The 21,855-nt window shown below is 39.1% G+C and overlaps 1 protein-coding gene across 3 annotated transcripts in view; it reads left to right on the forward strand.

The window, feature by feature from the left end:
* Positions 1 to 21,855, forward strand: part of ATG2B (autophagy related 2B) — a 74,614-nt gene that overhangs the window by 29,455 nt on the left and 23,304 nt on the right. For 2 of the 3 annotated variants that reach the window (XM_055418479.2, XM_055418482.2), the window contains 15 exons: positions 1,136 to 1,409; positions 3,230 to 3,332; positions 6,130 to 6,325; positions 6,617 to 6,759; positions 11,745 to 11,902; positions 12,297 to 12,469; positions 12,930 to 13,080; positions 14,411 to 14,610; positions 15,154 to 15,234; positions 16,421 to 16,527; positions 16,685 to 16,777; positions 17,338 to 17,408; positions 18,317 to 18,393; positions 18,658 to 18,828; positions 21,266 to 21,407. In XM_055418479.2, coding sequence (XP_055274454.2) covers positions 1,136 to 1,409; positions 3,230 to 3,332; positions 6,130 to 6,325; positions 6,617 to 6,759; positions 11,745 to 11,902; positions 12,297 to 12,469; positions 12,930 to 13,080; positions 14,411 to 14,610; positions 15,154 to 15,234; positions 16,421 to 16,527; positions 16,685 to 16,777; positions 17,338 to 17,408; positions 18,317 to 18,393; positions 18,658 to 18,828; positions 21,266 to 21,407 — 2,140 coding nt within the window. The remainder of the gene's footprint in view (positions 1 to 1,135; positions 1,410 to 3,229; positions 3,333 to 6,129; positions 6,326 to 6,616; positions 6,760 to 11,744; positions 11,903 to 12,296; positions 12,470 to 12,929; positions 13,081 to 14,410; positions 14,611 to 15,153; positions 15,235 to 16,420; positions 16,528 to 16,684; positions 16,778 to 17,337; positions 17,409 to 18,316; positions 18,394 to 18,657; positions 18,829 to 21,265; positions 21,408 to 21,855) is intronic. The other variant, XM_055418481.2, reaches the window with a different exon arrangement.

The raw sequence follows: 21,855 nt of genomic DNA on the forward strand, positions 1-21,855 counted from the left end.
AGCTGAAGAATCGATGCTTTTGAACTGTGGTGCTGGAGAAGACTCTTGAGAGTCCCTTGGACTGCAAGGAGATCCAACCAGTCCATTTTAAAGGAGATCAGTCCTGGGTGTTCATTGGAGGGACTGATGCTAAAGCTGAAACTGCAATACTTTGGCCACCTCATGCGACGAGTTGACTCACTGGAAAAGACTCTGATGCTGGGAAAGGTTGGGGGCGGGAGGAGAAGGGGACGACAGAGAATGAGATGGCTGGATGGCATCACCAACTCGATGGACATGAGTTTGAGTGAACTCCGGGAGTTGGTGATGGACAAGGAGGCCTGGCGTGCTGTGATTCATGGGGTCGCAGAGAGTCGGACACGACTGAGCGACTGAACTGAACTGAACTGAATCATCTGCACTGTACTCTGGACTAAAGCTTTACAAGTTGTAATTCATTGCAGAGAAAAAAATATGAATAGACTTTTATCTGAAAGGCATGTACTTTGACCGTTTTATTATCATGTGGCTTTAAGTCAATGTTACATGCATGTTTTTGCTTCTACGGTTCATTTGGTGGGATCATATCCTTGGGTTGGATGGGAGCTCAGAGTGAGTCATTAAGGGAATATTTATTTCAAACCTTTGATGTGCCAGGCTTGGACTTAGTTCTGGAAATACAAGGATGAAGCAGGAATAGGCCTTTGCATTTGGCATAATTCACCTGATTTTACATTGGAGTCTTTGAAATAGCATATTGGTGGGGAAATCCTTCAGATTGAATGCTCGGTTCTGTAGTGACTTTTAATCATATTGAGTTTTTTGATAAGCTAATTTACACATTGCCCCTTTTCTAGTCCATAGTAAAATATTATATACGTCTAAAGGACCTGCGTCTTCACTTTGGTTCAGTTTTTATTTGAATTAATTTCTTTATATGAGGGTGTAACTTTTGCCAATAGTTCTGACTTTTGTTGGTAGCTGTTGCATTATAAATTTCATTACACTAAAATAATATAGTAATATTAATTGTTTTAATGCATTAACCTAAATGAGGAAATGATGTATATATGATTATATACATCGTAATGTTAAATACCAGTGTCATTTGCTTAATTTAACATTTTGGTATATTTTTGATGTTTTTGTATTTCAGCACAAAGCTTTCACTGAAGTATTTCTAGATGATTCACATAATCCTGCAAACTGCCGGGTATCAGTACAAGTTGCCACGCCAGCATTAAACCTTTCTGTTCGCTTCCCAATACCTGATCTTCGATCAGATCAAGAGAGAGGACCATGGTTTAAGAAGTCACTTCAGAAGGAGATTCTTCATTTAGCATTCACAGATCTAGAGTTTAAAACTGAATTCCTAGGAGGATCAACCCCTGAACAAGTTAAATTGGAACTTACATTTAGAGAACTAGTTGGTAAGATTGACCGTGCCTATAAAGGAATCAGAATAGAAACAATTGCTACTGAAACTTAAAGTAAGAAGTGTATGACAGTCCCCAAATATAATAAAATTAAAGGACATATGTTAGAAAACAAGAGTAACGACTGTTTTCCATCCTTGTATACAAGTGTGATATAGGTCAGTTTTTTAAAAGAAACTACAGTGCATGAGAATCTTTTCACTTCGTGAATAATAGTCTTTAGCTCACTTTTTAAACAGGTTTATTTATTTTTGGCTGTGCCAGGTCTTCACTGCTGCATGGGCTTTTCTCTGGTTGCGACGGGCGGGGCTGCTCTCTAATTGTGGTGCACAGGCTTCTCGTGGTAGCTCCTCCTGTTGTGGAGCACAGGCTCAGGTGCGTGAGCTTCAGGAGTTGTGCCCCATGGCTCAGTAGTTATGGTTCACGGGCTCAGTTGCTCCAGTAGCCTACCTTTCGGTACCACCTACCACTTTCTTGTTGTAGGGTTAGTAGTAGTCAAAAATTTTTGAGTGCCATTCTGTATTTGCTGTGTGCTGAACACTGCACACACCTGACCTTGTTTCCTTTAATCATCATAGTTACAGGAGGCTTGTTATTTCCAATTATTGTTATCATATGTGAGGAATCTGCCGATTTCTTAAGAGGTACCTCCCAAGATCGGTGTAGTAAATGGCAGAGTCAAGATTCAAACCCAAGTCTCATTCTAGAGCTTGAACTTTGAACCATCATACTAATCTCCAGTGAGTTTTCTTTGTGTAGTCTGTTCTGAGTTTTCCCGTATTACTTTGCTTTTGTCAGCTAATGAAGACATGTCTGCCTCCACCATGTCTGCCCGCCCCCCACCTCTCTCAGCCTCCACCACGATATCCTCCTGCCACCTTACCCGCCTCTGTTCTGTTCACCTCCTTCTCTGTAGGCTGCAGTTTTCCTTCCCTTGTTCTGTCTGAGTTTTACATATCTTTAGAGAGATTTAAAATTGACGGTTGCCAATTATCATCTCATGAAAAGACCTTTAAGGGGTATCTAGAATCTTGCCTTATCTTTTAGTGATAAGAAACTCATTGTTCTGGTGGAAAGTCATTCTTTGTAAAATGGAATGAAAAAGCATATATGAGGTTATTGTGAAGAGGTAATTCTTAAACAGTGCTTGTCAAAACAGACATTTAGAAATGTAGTTATTATCTCTGCATTCCTAGATTAACGACATAAACTTTTATGTCGAATGATCATAAGTGGCACTCAGTAAGTGGCAATTACTATATTTAATATGATTATGTACCTTATACCATTGGTTAACCATCGGTGCATAAGAATTTGAGTTTGTACAGAATACAGCATCTTTTGGAGAAGGCAATGGCAAGCCACTCCAGTACTCTTGCCTAGAAAATCCCATGGATGGAGGAGCCTGGTAGGCTGCAGTCCGTGGGGTCGCTAAGGGTCGGACACGACTGAGCGACTTCACTTTCACTTTTCACTGTCACACATTGGAGAAGGAAATGGCAACCCACTCCAGTGTTCTTGCTGGGAGAATCCCAGGGAAGGGGGAGCCTGGTGGGCTTCCATCTATGGGGTCACACAGAGTCGGACACGACTGAAGTGACTTAGCAGCAGCAGCAACAGCATCTTTAATTTATCTGCACATCCTGTCTCCTCATGTGTACATGTGCAGCAGAAACAAATGAATAAATGTCGTTGAACTTAATGCTGCACCATGTCCCTGATTTAGAGGATCTGTGCTCATCTAAGGAGGCAAGTATCTTTTCTCTTAATGTGGGAGAAGAAATGCATTTCATTAATCAGTCTTGTTTTATTAGGGTCATTCCAGGAAGATAAAGGAGAACCATCTATTAAGTTTTTCCATGTGGCTAGTGGAGGAGATGGAGATACAGCGTCATCAGATGACTTTGACTGGCCTAGGTGAGTAAGCCAGTGTATATGACACATGCATTTAATAAGACTTCCCTTTTAAAAATAAATTACTGTAGCTTTTTGGACTGACATTTTGGCCATAAATTTAAGCTAAAAGTATCCAGCCTTGATGAGAGAACCCAGAGGAAAATGGAAAACTTAAAAATATGTAGTGAGTACTACTTTATCAGAGATGACTGTGAGATTACTGACAGAGATGGATATACATAGTATATTCTCTGGCCTCAGGTTATCTAATTAGATGGACAGAAGAATCATTGACCGTTCTAAAAACAGTTCATTTTTATAAAGGGCTTTAGTAGAAGAGAAATTATATAGCACCATTTGGTTAATTGTCAGATGAATTTTGTAGTCAGTGGTTGTTTCAGGAAAGTGTACATATCTGGGGAGCTTTTACAAAACACTGATTCTTGGGCCCCACCTTGAGATTCTGAGATAGAGCCTGCGTATCAATATAGTTTAAAAATTATACCAGGTGATATGTTCATAGCAGTACTATTAAAAATAGCCAAGACATGGAAATAGCCTCAATGTGCATAGACAGATGAATGGATTAAAAATGATGTGCCACCTATATACCGTTGACTTCTCAATAAAAAAGAATGAAATGATGCCCTTTGCAGCAGCATGGATGGAACTCGAGATTAAACTACTAAGGGGAAGTAAGTCAGGAAGAGAAAGACATCATATAGTATCACTTACATGTGGCATCTAAACTATGACATAGATGAACATATCTAGGAAACAGGAATAGACTCACAGAGAATGGTCTTGTGGATGTTGAGGGGCGGGGGACACGGGAAAGGAATGGAGTGGGAGCGTGGGATCAGCAGATTCTATTGTATACAGAATGGATAAACAACAAGGTCCTACTGTACAGCACAGGGAACTGTATGCAGTATCCTGTGAAAGACCATAATGGAAAGAATATGCAAAAAGAAGGTATGTACATGTGTAACTGAATCACTTTGATGTACAGCGGAAATTAACACAACATTGTAAATCAACTATACTTCAGTGAAAAAAAAGTATACCTGGTGATTTCAGTGTGCAGTTGGATTTAGAGAACTACTGCTTCAGGATTTCTTAGGCAGGAGAAATGATTTTTTAAAATTAAATTAGCCTGCTAGTGGGCTTCCCCAGTGGCTCAGTGGTGAAGGATCCACCTGCAGTGCAGGAGCTGCTGGAGATTCAGGTTCGATCCCTGGGTCAGGAAGATCCTCTGGAGAAGGGAATGGCAACCCACTCCTGTATTCTTGCCTGGAGAATCCCATGGACAGAGGAGCCTGGCGGGCTGCAGTCCATGGGGTTGAAGAGAGTCAGACATGACTGAATTGACTTAGTGGGAATGCAGCAGCAGGAATGATCCTTTATTATACTGAAAACTGAGTATATGAATAAAGAAAACTGAGTTCATGAGGAAAAAATTACGGTGATCGTGGGACTCACTTGGCAGTCCAGTGGTTAAGACTCTGCACTTCCACTGCAGGGGATGCAGATTCAGTTCCTGGTTGGGGAACTAAAGATCCCACAAGCCACATGGTGCAGCCAAAAACAAACAAACAGTTGTGATCGTTCCTATGCCATTTTCCCACCTGCCTTCTACACCCCCACCCCATGTGTATCAGACCTGTCAGACTCCTAGGACAGGCATGTCAGTGCATGGCTGATGACGAGCAGGAGTTTTCATGGTGAATGAATCTACTCAGTTAGGTAATTTGAAAGCACAGATCACATTAGGATATCTATAAATTAGGAAACAGTTGTTTTAATTTATAACTAGTAGCAACTGGCACCGCCTTCTTAGGAAAAACAAGGAAACTGTTGTAGATGCAGCAGAGCTGTTTTGTTTGAGAGCACCGTGCCGTATGGCGCAGGCCGGTGTGGTAAAAAGGAGACCACAGAGCCTTGTGCTAGTGACATGCCGCAGCGGGTTGGGAAAGGACTGGCGTTACTCTGGACAGAAGCGCCTGTCTTCAGAAACTGTTAGCTCCTGATGTTTGGGGTTTGTAGCTGTAATACAAAACACCTCCAATAACACTAGCCTTTTATTACTGATATTTCTAAAGGGGAAGATTACTCTTTTATTGCAGTTCTAAAATACTCCCCAACCAATCTCTCCTTTTTCCATCTGAGCAGTTTATATAACATGAGGTTTCTTAGGTATGTGAGTTTTCCATGATAGCCCAACAGCCGGCATGTAGGATTTGGTTTAATGATAATAAATAGAATTCTAAGGTAAAAGTGCTAGTTGTTAATGAAATTTTAAAAATTTTATTGGTTTATAGTTGACTTACAATATTGTGTTGATTTCTGGTGTACAGCAAAGTGATTCAGTTATACACACACATATTCTTTTTCATATTCTTTTCCATTATAGTTTATTATATTGAATATAGTTGCCGTTGCTATAAGTAGGAGCTTGATGTTTATCTGTTTTATATATAGTAGTGTGTTTCTGCTAATCCTAAATTCTTCATTTATCTCTCCCCCACCTCCTTACCCCTTTGGTAACTGTAACTTTGTTAATGAAATTTTGAATATCCCTTTTATTCTCAAAAGATGAGTGTTTCCAGTTATCTGAGCATAAATGTTAATACCTTTCTTTTATTTGCTTAGTTCATCAATTCCACTTTTAAGATTACAGGAGTGGGTTACATTTGAAATAGTCAGACTTTATGCCTGTCGCTAATGATTTAATCAGTGGGCTTTCTGTTAGTTGTTTAAAAGTTAGTTTTGCAGTTTACACTTAGATCTTGCTTTTTAAAATCCTCTTTGCTGTCAGAATTGTACTGAAAGTGAACCCACCAGCCGTGCATTCCATTTTGGAGAGAATAGCAGCTGAGGAGGAAGAGGAAAGTGATGGCCACTATCAGGAGGAAGAGGAGGGAGGCGCTCATTCCCTGAAGGATGTCTGTGATCTGAGAAGGCCAGCCCCGTCTCCCTTCTCTTCCCGTAGAGTAATGTTTGAAAATGAACAGGTAAAGTAAAACTGTGAGCAAGCAACAACAGATTTACCCTCTGTCAGAAAGCCATGATTTTAATGCTTTATCTTTTAAAAAATACTTTGTATATGGTTTTTGCTAGATTTTAAGCTCCAAAATTGAATAATATATGTTTTTTCCCCCCTTGGTTAAAAGTTACATGCTTTTTTTTATTTGCTCACATACCAAGTCATATGGGTAGGATAAGCAGATACTATTACTCTTTTAAATATAAAATGGTTATTTGATGCTTTTTTTTTTTTTTTGCACTAAACTGTTACATTCTAGATGGTGATGCCAGGAGACCCTGTAGAAATGACAGAGTTTCAGAACAAAGCAATCAGCAATTCTCGATATGTGCTGGAACTTACATTACCCAATATTCATATAACACTACCTAATAAAAGCTTTTATGAGAAGCTTTATAATAGGTGAGTTTAAACATATTTGCTTGAATCTTTGGGATTGAACTTTCCTGCCTCACTGCCTCTCTCCCTTCCCTTTTTTCCCTCTTCCCTCTTTTCTTTTCCTGCTTTAATGCTGTCGACCCTTTCAGTGTACTTTGTGGGGTTGATTATGGAACCATTACTGTTGTGCTGGGCTGTTGTCACAGTGGGTTTCCTAACTGGTGTATCTGGTAACAGGATTTCTTGTGTGTGAAGTATTTATTCCCACCACCCTAGGTTGCCCCCGGTTGCCTTCCGTCCCCCTACCACGGAATACAGGGAAAATGCCTCTGTGTGCAGTGACACGACAACTCACTGGGGCCCTGGTGCAAGTATCACTGCCATTTTATAGGTGAGGAAACGGAGCTCAAAAGGGACTCGGGAAATTACCCAAGTTCTTCAGGGTCTACGATCTTTCTACTCTAGAGGGCCATTTATTTCAAAATACTTGCTTGGTATATATGTTTAAGGGTATTTAAATACGGAAAATTTAAGTTTTTATACACAAGTTATAAGTTAGAGCTTCTAATTCTAACCAGTCCCTTGGATTGCAAGGGGGATCAAACCAGTCCATCCTAAAGGAAATCAGTCCTGAATATTCATTGGAAGGACTGATGCTGAAGCTCAAGCTCCAGTACTTTGGCCACCTGATGCAAAGAACTGACTCACTGGAAAAGACTCTGATGCTGGGAGGGATTGGGGGCAGGAGGAGAAGGGGACGACAGAGAATGAGATGGCTGGATGGCATCACTGACTCGATGGACATGAGTTTGAGCAAGTTCCGGGAGTTGGTGATGGACTGGGAAGGCTGGGGTGCTGCAGTCTGTGGGGTCGCAGAGAGTCGGACACGACTGCGCGACTGAACTGAGCTTACAATGACGTGAAGAGAGCTGGAAGACACTCGGACAGAGGGCCAGGAGGCCCTGGTGTAGAGTCAGAGCCCTAGTGTCTCTGCTCGAGGAGTGTCCCTCCTCAGGCGCTTTAAAAAAAGAGCACACAAATCTTGCTAGAATTAGAAACTTATCACTTGTGTATAAAACCTTAAATTTACCGTATTTAAATGCCCTTAAACATATATGCGAAGCAAATATGTTGAAATAAGTAGCCTTCTAGAGTAGAAAGATCGCAGATGAAGATCTTGGACAGTTTCCCTAGTCCCCATGAGTTCCGTTTCCTCACCTGTAAAATGGCAGTGATATTTGTACAGGCCTCAGAGGGTGGTTTAGACCATTAAATGGTATAACGTTTGGATAGTTCTGAGAGCAGTGCCTGGCAAAGAGTAAACACTCAGTAGTCCTCTATGATTGTTGTCACTCCCATCCACTCGGCATAGCTGAAAGGTGGTCATGTGGGTTTCTAGAAAAAAAGATGTCCTTTAAATTGTCTGTTATTGTAGCTTCCCCCATGTAAACAAGTTATCCAGATTTTTTTTAATCTTCAGAAACTGTGGACTGTTGTTTCTGCTGTAGATTTACGTGTATGTGTACTCAGTCACTCAGTTGTGTTCAACTCTTTGTGACCCCATGGACTGTAGCCTGCCAGGCTCTTCTGTCCATGGGATTTCCCAGGCAAGAATACTGGAGTGGGTTGCTGTTTCCTCCTCCAGTGCATCTTCCCACTCCAGGGATCAAACCTTCATCCTTTGCATCTCCTGCATTGGCAAGAGGATTCTCTGCCATTGTGCTGCCAGGGAAGCCCGCTGTAGAATTACTAAGTCCCAAAGATAGGATTTGGATTTATAAGTGATCTAAAGTTTGGAAACCACTGATCTCTAGATCACTCTCCTTATTTTTTGGCTAAGGAATGTCTACCAAACTAATGTGCAAGGCTAAGACTGAGCAAAATCAAACAATTAGTGCAAGGTCCAGCCTAGGGGTCAAAGGCCTTCATCCGCTTCTGTCTTCTTCTGCATTGATTGAGGGAGGTTAAATTGGGACATCAAAATTGTAATACACACCTGAAACATTGCATTTACAAATATTTGTTCATTTACCACTTCTTTTTAAAATAAAGGCCCAGGCCTTTTTTGATTATGAGCCACTGGTTAGAATTTTTTTGCTTGATGTATACCCAAGGCTTTGGCTATAGCTATCAGTTTCAATTTCTTTAAAGTAGAGTGAAAAAATAGTTCCAAGCCAGTCTGAGTGAAGAATCCTTTCAGGTTTTTAAGATGTTTTCCCCTTCATTCTATATATGTAAAAGTCATCAGTTAGCACAGTATTGAATTAAACTGCTTACAGTTGCATATAGCTGGTATGAGCGGTTCTGGGGCCAAATGCAATGGACCCAAGGTGACTACACAAGGAGTATAGTCATTGGTGACTAGACAAAGCATACAGTACAGCTCTGGAAGCAGAAGTTCTTAGGTGGGCTGGGGAGTCATCCACCAGCAGTAGACAGGTAGCATCTAGGGGACCTGTCGTTCAGGCAGGTGGGGTGGTCAGTCAGGGAGCTGGAGATCACCTGTTCATCTGGGGAGCTGGTTAGGTAGGGTTGCTTAAGAGAGCTTCTGTTCTCTCTTACTCTGCTCACTTCTCTGTCTCCCAGGCCCCTGGGGTTGTACAAATACTGCAGTGTTCCCACCCTCTGGATCATAGAAATCACGTATCTCAGTTGCTCAGAGTATGAATTCTTTGCCCTTCATTTGGCTTTGTATTTACATTTTTTTATTTTAAGAATTTTCACACATTCTCAAACTTATAGGAATGTTGCAGGTACAGTATAAAGAGCTTTTTTCCCCCCTCAGCCATTTGAGAGTAAGTTGCTGACTTGCTGTCCCTTCAGCCTTGAGCAGTTGAATGTTTATTTCTCACAAACAGGGACATTCTTCTACCTAACCATAGTTCAGCCATCAGAATGAGAAAATTAATATTATACGTTAACATCTGACTCTCAGACCCCATTAACATTTTGCTAAATGTCTCAGTAATGCCCTTTACTATATATAAAATTTTAAAATATCTTTCTGAGCAGGAATTATAACCAATTCTGCCTTTACTGCATACATTTAAAATAATGGTTTATTCCTTTAGTCTTGGAGATGAAAATGGCAACCCTCTCCAGTGTTCTGGAAAATCCCATGAACAGAGGAGCCTAGTGGGCTACAGTTCATGAGGTCGTAGAGTCGGACATGACTGAGTGACTGAGCATGCATTCCTTTAGTGCTTTGACTCTTCTTAGAAAGATAGTCCTAGATACAGAAAGATTTTTTTTCTCCTATGTCAAAAGTCCTTTAGAATACAAAAAATTCTCTACCTAGTTTATTAAATCAGATATTTACTGAGCCTTTATTATGTTTCAGACTCATAGCCACAAAACCATGGTGATATTTCTAAATATCTTAAATGTTTCCTTTCTTGATTTACAACATCATCTAATGTATTAATGGTGTCAAGACTGTGTTCAGACCAAAATGTAAATAAGGAAAACAGTAAAATCATATGAAACTTATGTTTGCAGGTCTCATACTACAAGCTCCAGGTTTTATTTAAAGTAATGATTTCTCTTTAACCTATAGCTGTGGGGAATAAGTTAAAGGAACATTTCCTGAGAAAATTCTTCATTTTATACTTTCATTATTTTTTAATACAGGAGTTTAGACTAAGACCAGGATTTAGACTCTTGTTTCTTTGTCCTGTGAGTAATGTGCCCAAGAGATGACGGGCCGCCTGAGTACCAAACAGACGTGGGCATCACTGTGTGTCAGATGAGACATGCTTCTGCCCGAGTGTCTGCTGTTCTTTACCCAGTGATGCTTCCAAGAAGAGACCTTTTGGGTGGGGATTACAGTTTACGGAGAGTGACATACTCAGTCCTGGCTTATACTTTCTAGGGCCTCAGAAGCTCAGGAGTTTGCCTGGGAAGTTCCTAGACCAGTGACTTCTCACAGGAAGGGGCCTTGATTGGTATTCACACTAGGCTTTACGATGAGCCTGTGCTTTTGGCAGTCCGTCCATGTGAGTTATCCGCTGGCCTCCATTCAGACCTTCAGTGCCTGCTGTGTCACGGCCACTGCGCCTGGCGCACGTAGAGATGACTAAGGCTCGAGTCCCTCTCTCTGAGGGGCTACAGTCCAGGGAAGGGAGACAAGACAATAGAGTATTCTAGGTGCAGTGACTACTGCATTATGCCCGTGAAGGATAATCAATGGGTCCAGGCCTAACAAAAATCTTTGTAAAGGGCATTGTAAAGTCTCGATTTTCATGACAACATGGAGGTGAGTGGTGGGGCTGGGGATATCTGAGAAATGACAAATATCTCTTTCAAAAAGTGGGATGTGATATTAGCCTGGCTGGACATGTATCACGCCAGTAGTTATCAGTATTAACTTGGCCTTTCCATGAGTTAGAAGAGTTTCCTCTCTTTATTCCCTGTTCTATATGCTTCTTTATCTCATACAAATTTCCCAGTGAAGCTGTGCTTTCTGTTGAAGAAAGAAAAAGCAGATATCCCTAGAGACCATGAACAATGGAAAAGAACTGAACAGGGAGCTGGACATAGTCTGAGCTCTGGTCCCAGTTCTCCCATTAATTAGCTTTGTGACCTTGGACAGGTCACTTAACCTTTATGAGGCAGTTTCTTCAAGTGTAAAATGAAAATAATTCTCCCTTGACTGTCCCATAGCATTGAGGCTGTAGTTTACAGAGTGTTTGCATATACATGAACAGTCTTCCTTTTGTTATTTATGTGTTTTTATTTTTAATAAACCTCCTTTAAATGCATTCAGATGTATGTAATTTGATCTGTATTAACACTGGGGAAACTAGGCAGATAGCTCACTAGGTATGTAATTGTACAGCTTCCTTTCTCACTGCCCTGAAAAGTATATCAATTATTTTTCTATTGAAAGAAATTTCATTTCACTCTTTAGAAAAATTGCTATTCATGTGACTTCTTAAAGGAATAGCCTGTGGTTTGCCTTTAGTTGAAGTAGGAGTTATGTATTTATTTTTCAACTTTTGTCTTTATAGGATCTTTAATGATTTGCTGCTATGGGAACCAACAGCTCCTTCACCAGTAGAGACATTTGAAAATATTTCATATGGTATTGGGCTTTCAGTAGCCAGTCAGCTGATTAATACCTTCAGCAAGGATAGTTTCAGTCCATTTAAATCTACAGTTCACTATGGTAATATATTTTAGATTTCTTCTGAATTAGAATGCCTGGTTTACCAGTAAACAAAGTAGTAACCTTTTAAGTTGATGGATTTAAAAATGTTTGTTTGGTGTTTTCCATTTATAACTATATTTTATTATATCTTTTACTGATTTATAGTGTTTTCCCACTTCTGTTTATTAATAATGTTATTAATTAAATGTTATGTTTATAGTGATAGTATATACACTGTCTGAAGTTCAGTGGTAGAGAAAAACATAGAAGGTACATTTTTATTATCATACCTGATTATTTGTAAAAATAAGCAGGTAAAATGAATATTCTTGTGACACTGTTCAAGTTTGAATGCCCTTTTATTTTAATAAGCTGTTTGGACAGCTATAATTGTGCCGTTTATTTCTCATAGATGAGGAAAGTGGATCTGAGGAGGAGACTTTGCAGTATTTTTCTACTGTTGATCCCAATTATCGTTCTCGTAGGAAAAAAAAACTAGACTCCCAGAACAAGAACTCACAGAGTTTTCTCTCAGTTCTTCTGAGTATTAATCATGGGTTAATTGCAGTGTTTACGGATGTAAAGGTAAGGATTTACAAATCTAAAGTGATTTTTCAAGTGCATCTCACTTTTAAAACTACCATGGTACACTCAGTCAGTCATTGAGGTAGTTAGAGGTTGTTTCAGTGACTGATAAAGTTAGTTTTCTAAAGTGTGCCATGAGGACAGCAGCTTTGGAAATTTAGCTTTCATGGCAGATCAGATGAACATTATATGAACCTTCTTTTGGAAAACATGCCAGTTGTACTCTTGAAGTGGTAACAGTAATTTACCTATTGTAAAGGAGAATGCAGGGGATCATTTGGCCAAAGAGGCCTGACATAGCATTTTTCATACCGCCATGTTGGATGGTTCAGGAACCAGACAACTTTGCCGCAGTGGGGAGATCCTCCTGACCTGAATCAAGAAGGAGCATCTCGAGGGTCCTTCTTGCTTTTCTGCACTTAACTAATGACTTCTCTGTGTTTTCTGATCTTCTTATTAGCAAGATAATGGAGATCCGTTGGAAAACAAGCATGGTGAATTCTGGTTAGAATTCAACAGTGGTTCGTTGTTTTGTGTGACGAAATATGAAGGTTTTGACGACAAGCACTACGTTTGCCTTCACTGTAGCAGTTTCAGTCTCTACCACAAAGGTAGGGCAAGTGTGAGGTAGCTGTGTTTTGTTCACTTCTGGTTAGACATGTTTAAATCTTGCTTAATAAAGAAAATTTACTGAGAACAGAAATTGATATTAGAAATTATTTTCTGTGGGGTGTTGTATTCCACTGGCAAAGTAATAATTATTGTAAATTAGAAGTTGACTTTTATGTTTTTTTCTTGCAGTGACTTTATTGAGATACAATTCACATTCCATGTAATTCACCCATTTAAAGTATACATTTCAATGGTTTTTAGTATTTCATAGAGTTGTGTAACCATTATCATAGTCAACTTGAGGACATTTTCATCACTCCCAAAAGAAAGTCTGTAACCTTCAGTTGTAAACCCCCAAAGTCCTGCAGTCCCCTCTAGCCTTAAGAAGTGTTAGTCACTCAGTCATGTCTGACACTTTGTGACCCTATAAACTGTAGCCCTCCAGGCTCCTCTGTCAATGGGATTCTCCAGGCAAGAAATCCCTCTTGTCAATGGGATTCTGTAGCCATTCCCTTCTCCAGGGGATCTTTCCGACTTAGGGATCAAACCAGGGTTGCCTCAGTTGCATGCAGATTCTTTACTGTGTGAGCCACCAGGGAAGCCAGCCTTAAGAAACCACTCATTTATTCTCAGTCTTTATGGATTTGCATATTCTGGCTGTTTCATATAAATGGAATCTCACAATAGAAGATTTTTTGTGATTGGCTTCTTGGCATGATGTTTTCAAGGTTAATCCAAATATACCAGTGTTTCATTCCTTTTTATTGCCAAGGAATAGCCCATTTTATGGATATACCGTATCTTATTATTGGAGAAGGAAATGGCAACCCACTCCAGTACTCTTGCCTGGAGAACCCCACGGACGGAGGAGCCTGGTAGGCAACAGTCCATGGGGTCGCAAAGAGTCGGACACGACTGAATGACTTCACTTTCTTTCTTTCACTTATCTTATTATACACTGATCAGTTGATTATTTTCTCTCAAGTGGTATTTCCTTTTGGTAGTACATACGGAATATACTGTTCTTTCAGTGCATTCCTTGTGTTACTTCATGAATAGAAGTGACATACTTGCACATTCTTAATGTTTATCAGATTTCCCTATTGACATTTCAGATCTCAATTTTTTGTTTTTAAACTTGAATAGTCACTTATTCCAACATTAGCAGAGAAAAATGAATTATTGATGCCAAGCTAGTTCTTGGGCATTTTGCCCCCAGGGTTATGTTATGTTCAGTGAAAGAACACGGATTTTTGTTTGGGTTACAGAAGTTCATGAGTTAATTTCATGTAATCATTCTGTTATATTGTCCCCTCATTGTGGATATAGGCATAGTGGATGGAGCAGTTCCTTCTACAGAAACACGACTGCCTAGTTCAACCCGCCCACATTGGTTAGAACCTACTATTTATTCCTCTGAAGAAGATGGCCTCAGTCGAGCTTCTTCAGATGGTGTTGGAGGAGACACTTTGAATATGCTGTCTGTTGCAGTTAAAATAGTGTCTGATAAATCAGAGTCCAATACAAAGGTGTGTATTTTATAATTTTATACCATTAAATACTTGTTCCTGATTTGATTCACTTCAGTTTAGTCACTCAGTCATGTCTGACTCTTTGTGACCCCATGGACTGCAGCACGCCAGGCTTCCCTGTCCATCACCAACTTCCAGAGCTTGCTCAAACTCATGTCCATAGAGTCAGTGATGCCATCCAACCATCTCATCCTCTGTCGTCCCCTTCTCCTCCTCCCCTCAATCTTTCCCAGCATCAGGGTCTTTTCCAGTGAGTCAGTTCTTCTCATCAGGTGGTCAGAGTATTGGGACCTCAGCTTCAGGACTAATTTCCTTTAGGATTGACTGGTTTAATCTCCTTGCAGTCCAAGGGACTATCTAGAGTCTTCTCCAACGCCTCAGTTCAAAAGCATCAATTCTTCAGCTCTCAGCTGATTCGATTACTAGCTAATAAAAATGATTGCATAAATACAAGATATTCTCTTAGAAAAACTTTTCAAGTTTTAAACTCTAGAAGGTCATGTAGGTGATAAGCATCCCTTTTTGTGTTGTTCTGTGTAGGAGTTTCTCATTGCTGTAGGGCTGAAAGGAGCCATTCTCCAGCACAGAATGCTTCCTTCTGGGCTTAGCTGGCATGAGCAGGTAAGAGAGCTGGGATGTATGTAATGATTTATTTTTTCCTCTGTTAGTATGTACTGCACATACTGAAGAGTTCACAAATCATAACTGTTCAGTGCTCATTGAATTTTCATGAAGTAAATACTCCTGTATAAACACTGCCTTTTATGTTAGAAAATAGGACATTATCACCACCCCAGAATGTAATTGATTTTTTACCTTAATATTTGGTTCTTAAACATCTCAAAGACTGAGTTATCTTCTGTTGTTAAGGGGAAGGGATCAATACAGTGCCCGTCATAGAGGAAAATAAATGATGTGTTGACTTGCACTTATAACTGTGTATTCTTTTTTTTTTTCTTTTTTAATAACTATATATTCAGGTACCATAGTTTTAGAATTATTCCCTAGGCCAACAACATACATTGAGGCATTTATAAGGATTTATGTAATAAATTTCCAATGTGATAACTGTATTTGGTTAATTATATTTTTTCAGAGGAAACTTTGGGTAAAGTTCACTCTTCTTTATGTGAGAATAAAAACTGTACACTATGTAATTCTTGTTCATTTTTCTTAGAAAGAGAAACCTTTTCTTTGCTCTTGGAAAATAAATTGTTTTAAACTTAAATGCTTTCAGAACATCCTGAAACATAAAGTGTGTATATAGAGGGGATAGAGAGATGGTTAGTCTGCTGGCTGTTGGTAAGGGAGAGATTCAGCCTAACCTTTTATTTAGATAGAAATATAGGAGGGTAAATGGTGGTGAGAGGACTGGTTTTCAGACTGAGCTGGGTATAAATTTAAGGGAAAGGAACTTCTCCCAACAGTGGGTTTATAGAAAACCAGGAGGAGAGTTTTAAACAGACTTTAGGGAAAAAAAAATTTTTTTTTCCCATAAAAAATTATTCCAAGCAAAATCATGTTGATGGTAGATTGCACATACTTTTGTTAGTTTCATAGGAGATGATTTTTCCAAGATCCTTGTAGCAGTGTGATTGTTAGATGAATCTCTTCATTTCAAATCCTAGTTTTGCAAATACTTTTTGAAGTAAATTCCTTCAAATGATGTTTTTTCTTCTAACATGATTTTTCACTGAATAGTTGATTTTTTTAATAAGCTATTTTATTTCATGTTGATATTAAGGATATCATATCAAAACTCTTTTTTTCTTCTAAAGCAGGGCATTTTATATTTTTGTGATTATAGATTTTATACTTCTTGAATATTGCTGATGAACCTGTTCTGGGATACAATCCTCCAACTTCATTTACAACCTTTCATGTTCATCTCTGGAGCTGTGCACTTGATTATAGGTGAGTTCATAAGTGGAGCAAAATAAAGTTTTATTCTTTAAGATATGTACTAAGTTTTGAAAAAATATATTAGTAGAGTTAAGGTTCAAAATGCTCTTTAAAGGAGGTTTCTTTTGTTGTGACAGACTAATGTTCTCTTGTTTCTGTGTCATATTAGGCCTCTTTATTTGCCAATCCGATCTCTTCTTACTGTTGAAACATTCAGCGTTTCAAGTAGTGTCGCCTTGGATAAATCATCTTCTACTCTCAGGTACCATGTAAACCTCACTGTCTACTGAGTGTAGCTGTTCAAAACATACTAATAGAGATTTAAACCCTTTAATTAAAGCCTCAGTTGTTTGTTAAAAGCAACATTCTTTTACTATTAGTCGTGTTCCATTATCCAAGTTTTCCGTTTTTCTGTCTCAGGTGATTCATCCCATCTCTTCAGTTTGTTACTGCATTTCATTTTTTAGGGCGAAAATTAACTCTTGAGATTGTTAGTTTACTTTTTAAAACATTTATATATGAAGTTCCATAATACTTGATATACTTTATTTTCCTAATTTAAACTTTGTGATTTGGGCATCTATTAAAACTGCTAAAAATTTAGAACTAATTTGAGCAGATTTTAATCTCAGTCACACCATTTAAATATTTGTTTCTCATAAACAGTGAGTTTTAAAGAAAATGTTCAGTGGCATAAGTTAGAATCTTCATATGACTTTGATAACATTTATATGAGATAGAATGGTACAACTAAGTGATCATGCAGCATATATTTGAGATTAGTTTTTCAGGTCTTGATTTTATCTTTTTCCCACCCCCCAGAATAATTTTGGATGAAGCTGCTTTACACCTGTCTGACAAGTGTAATACTGTTACTATAAATTTGAATAGAGGTAAGAGTTAAAAATCAGTATCTAGGATAGATGAATGCACTTTTATTTTTTGTATCTCAATTTTTAAAATATTTTAACTCCGAAATAATGCCATGAAATTAAAAGACTCTTATTCCTTGGAAGAAAAGTTATCCCTCAACCTAGACAGCATATTAAAAAGCAGAGACATTACTTTGCCAACAAAGGTCTGTCTAGTCAAGGCTATGGTTTTCCCAGTAGTCATGTGTGGATGTGAGAGTTGGACTATAAAGAAGGCTGAGCACCACAGAATTGATGCTTTTGAACTGTGGTGTTGGAGAAGACTCTTGAGAACCCCTTGGACTGCAAGGAGGTCCAACCAGTCCATCCTAAGGAGATCAGTCCTGAGTGTTCATTGGAAGGACTGATGCTGGAGCTGAAACTCCAGTTCTTTGACCACCTGATTCGTAGAACTGACTTATTTGAAAAGACCCTGATGCTGGTAAAGATTGAAAGCAGGAGGAGAAGGGGATGACAGAAGACGAGATGGTTGGATGGCATTAGTGGACATGAGTTTAAGTAAACTCTGAGAGTTGGTGGTGGACAGGGAAGTTTGGCATGCTGCAGTCTATGGGGTTGCAAAGATTCGGACGTAACTGAACTGAAGGGTCTTATCAGTTTGAATATTGTAATACCACTTTGTAATATCAGTAACATTGATGAAATGCATCAAATTATATATACTTAATTAATATAAGGCAAATTTTGTTTCTAACTAAAAATAAAGAGAACTGTAGGATTTTTGTAGGTTGAAGCTATATTTCCATTATAAGTGTTTGTAGTACTGCCTGCCACGAATTTTAAAGAAATGCTAGTTTTATTAGGTGTTTGTTGGATAAGCACTTTTTAAAAGTTATACTCAGATATTTTATTAATTAAAATTTTTTTAGATTATGTTCGTGTGATGGATATGGGACTTTTGGAATTAACCATAACTGCAGTGAAGTCTGATTCTGATGGAGAGCAAGTAAGTTATTAAAATAAATGGATATTTTTACTTGAGTATTTTTATTTTATAGAAGAGGCTTAAAACATACTGAACTTTTTTCCACTTGCCTAATTTTGGTCAGAAATAGATAAAATATTTTAAAATTAAGATTGAGTTATTATAAATACATATTTCCTGTGGCAAAACAAATTATAATATTTTATTTAATGTAAACCTATGCAAAATGTTTCTTCTCTTGTTTTGGTGAACATTCTTATCCTTTTTTCCCTCTGTCCTGTCCAGACTGAACCGCACTTTGAATTGCACTGTTCAAGTGACGTTGTCCATATTAGAACGTGCTCAGACTCTTGTGCTGCTCTGATGAATCTAATTCAATACATTGCAAGCTATGGGGACTTACATGCCACTAACAAGGCGGACGTGAAGCCGGGAGCTCCTCAAAGAAAGGTGAAGGTACAGCCACCAGGCTTATTCGTTAGAAATCACTCACCCCTGCCCCATTCCATCCAGATGAGTGGCATGGGGACATTATTGAGGTCTTCTTGGCAGTTGTAGGGTAAAAAGGAAGCTGAAAAATCATCTGTCTGTTCCTTAGTTTTAAGGCAATGGGGCCTAGAAAGGTGATTCCATGGGCCTTTTGGGAAAACAGTTCTGCTGTTTGGTGCTCTTGATTTCAGAACAATCCTCTTCTCAACCAGCATATGTTTTCCCAGACTTTAGTTATTTTCGTATGTCCTCAGGGAAGAACGAAAGCATTTATCATCATGTGAGAGCCTGTTATATACAAGTCGTATGTAAAAATGCTATGAGAAGGTAGATGGCAGGAATTAATATTGTTACCAGAAGACTCATTTATATATTATCTTTCATATTTGAAAGGATCCAATTTTGAGTATACTTTCTCAGTGTGATTCCTCTTACCCAGCACAGTTGACAGGTTAAAGGTTATTATCTCTATTTTGTAGATGAGTAAGTTAAGACCCAAAGAATTAAGGGAATTTACCCTAATTAAGATCAGATACAGCCACAGTATGCAGATATTTCGATTCCCAGTTCAGTGCTTTCCTGTGCCCCCAGCTGTCATTTCTTTGCCCTCTTATGTCCAGATTGAACAGTGTCTAGTTTGTTTAGCATTTTCTGTTTTCCAGTGTTTTCGTTCTTCTTCATGGCCTCTTCTATGAACAGAACTCTCAACCCCCTTAGGTCAATAGATCTTCACTAACGATCTGACAGGCCTCGCGTTACCTTTCATTCAGGCTGATCTTACTCCTCATTTAGGTTACACTTCCGTTTTTGTTTCCTTGTTCCTGCTATTGTCTCATTGATAATAAAGTGATTTGTGACATACTCTCCCTACCGGTTCTTCTCTGTTTAAAAACAATTTCCAGTTTTGTTGTTGTTCAGTTGCTCATTTGTGTCCGACTCTCTGCAGCCTTATGGACTGCAGCACGCCAGGCTTCCCTTCACTGTCTCCTGGAGTTTGCTCAAACTCATGTCCATTGAGTCAGTGATGCCATCCAACCATCTCGTCCTCTGTTGTCCCCTTCTCCTCCCGCCTTCAGTCTTTCCCAGCATCAGGGTCTTTTCCAGTGAATCAGTTCTTTGCTTCAGGTGACCAGAGTATTGGAGCTTTAGCTTCAGCATCAGTCCTTCCAATGAATGTTCAGGGTTGATTCCCTTGAGGATTGACTAGTTTGATACCTTTGCTGTCCAAGGGATTCTCAAGAGTTCTCCAACCCCACAGTTGAAAAACATGAATTCTTTGATGCTCACCTTTCTTTATGGTTTAACTGTCACCCCCACACATCACTACTAGAAAAATCATAGGTTTGACTCTGTGGACCTTTATTGGCAAAATTACGCCTCTGCTTTTTAATATGCTGTCTAGGTTTGTCATAGCTTTTCTTCCAAGGAGCAAGCATCTTTTAATTTCATGGTTGCAGTCATCATCTGCAGTGATTGCGGAACCCAGGAAAATAAAGTCTGTCACTGTTTGCAGTGTTTTCCCATCTATTTGCCATGAAGTGATGGGACTGGATGCCCTGATCTTCATTTTTTGAATATTGAGTTTTAAGCCAGCTTTTTCACTCCTCTTTTTCACCTTCATCAAGTGGGTCTGTAGTTTCTCTTTGCTTTCTGCCATAAGGGTGGTATCATCTGCATTACTGAGGTTTTTTGATATTTCTCCCTTCAATCTTGATTCCAGCTAGTGCTTCATCCAGCCCAGCATTTCACACGATGTATACTGCATAGAAGTTAATCTGCAGTTTATTAGAAATTATTTTAAATTATCCCTTCCAAATGGAATCTTTCCATTTTAGAGTCATGCTGACATTTTAAATGCATGATTTGGATTTAATGAATCCATAGTTCGTTAACATAAATTGTTAAGCATTGGTGCTAGAATTGAACCCCATGAACTATTCAGTAGATCTCCCCTCTCATATATTCCCCCTGCTGTCTTTAGGTATATGTTTGTTTTAAGAAATGAGAGTTGGCTCTGCAGTGGCTTTGCCTCAAAGGTGGTCATGGCAGCAGTCAGGTTTGAGCAGATCAGATTCTACAGAGAGACCCCTTCTCCCCCCGCTTCGTGCAGTGTTTTTCATCTTTCTTCTAATCTATTACCTCTTCAAGATTCAGTTAAACTGTGCTGGCATTGAGATGATAATACACTTATTTCTATTTGTGAGCAGTTGTTGGGGTGAAAACGACGATACTAAAGACTTAAAATAAAAATGTAACAACTGTTGAGTAGAATATAGAAAAATGAATATGTTCCTGTTTCTGATGTTTGTATAAAATGTGTTCTGTTTCCAGGACAAAATAACTGTCAAGTAGTGTGCTGTTTAGAGCATTTTCAATTGTTTCTAATTAGGGTTTTTGGCTGTAGGTAGATTCTGTTGGTTGGTCATCCTCACGTGGTCCAGTACTTCCTGAAGCAGATCAACAGATATTACGAGATTTGATGAGTGATGCTATGGAGGAGATTGACACACAAGAAGCAGCTTCATCTGTGAAACCACAGTCTAATGGTGAGACAGACCCAGGACTTTTTCCCTGAGAGCTGCGATGTAGTTGAGGCTGACATTGTTTGCATTCTTACAGATTCCTCAATAAGTAACTAAAAAGACAAGTCTGAGTTTTGGTGGGTATTTATTAGTCGGTCAGTTTGTGTTTCTTGGGTGTCTAGTAAATAAATAATACTGGCTAGAGGCTTCCCTGGTGGCTTAGCGGTAAGGAATCTGCCTGCCAATGCAGGAGATGTGGGTTTGCTGCCTGGCGGGGGCAAAGATCCCGTGCAGGAGGAAATGGCAACTCCCAGCCAGTATTCTTGCCTGGGAAATCCCATGGACAGAGGAGCCTGGCGGGCTACAGTCCACTGGGTCACAAAGAGTCGGACACAACTGAGCAACTGAACAACAACAACAGATTTTTATGGGGGAGACAGATAAATTGCAAGATAAAGCTCATGTTTTCTGG

This window comes from Moschus berezovskii, chromosome 21 (assembly GCF_049115385.1).
Source record: "Moschus berezovskii isolate FMDL1 chromosome 21, NW_MosBer_1.0, whole genome shotgun sequence".
In the NCBI taxonomy this organism is placed as follows: domain Eukaryota; kingdom Metazoa; phylum Chordata; class Mammalia; order Artiodactyla; family Moschidae; genus Moschus; species Moschus berezovskii.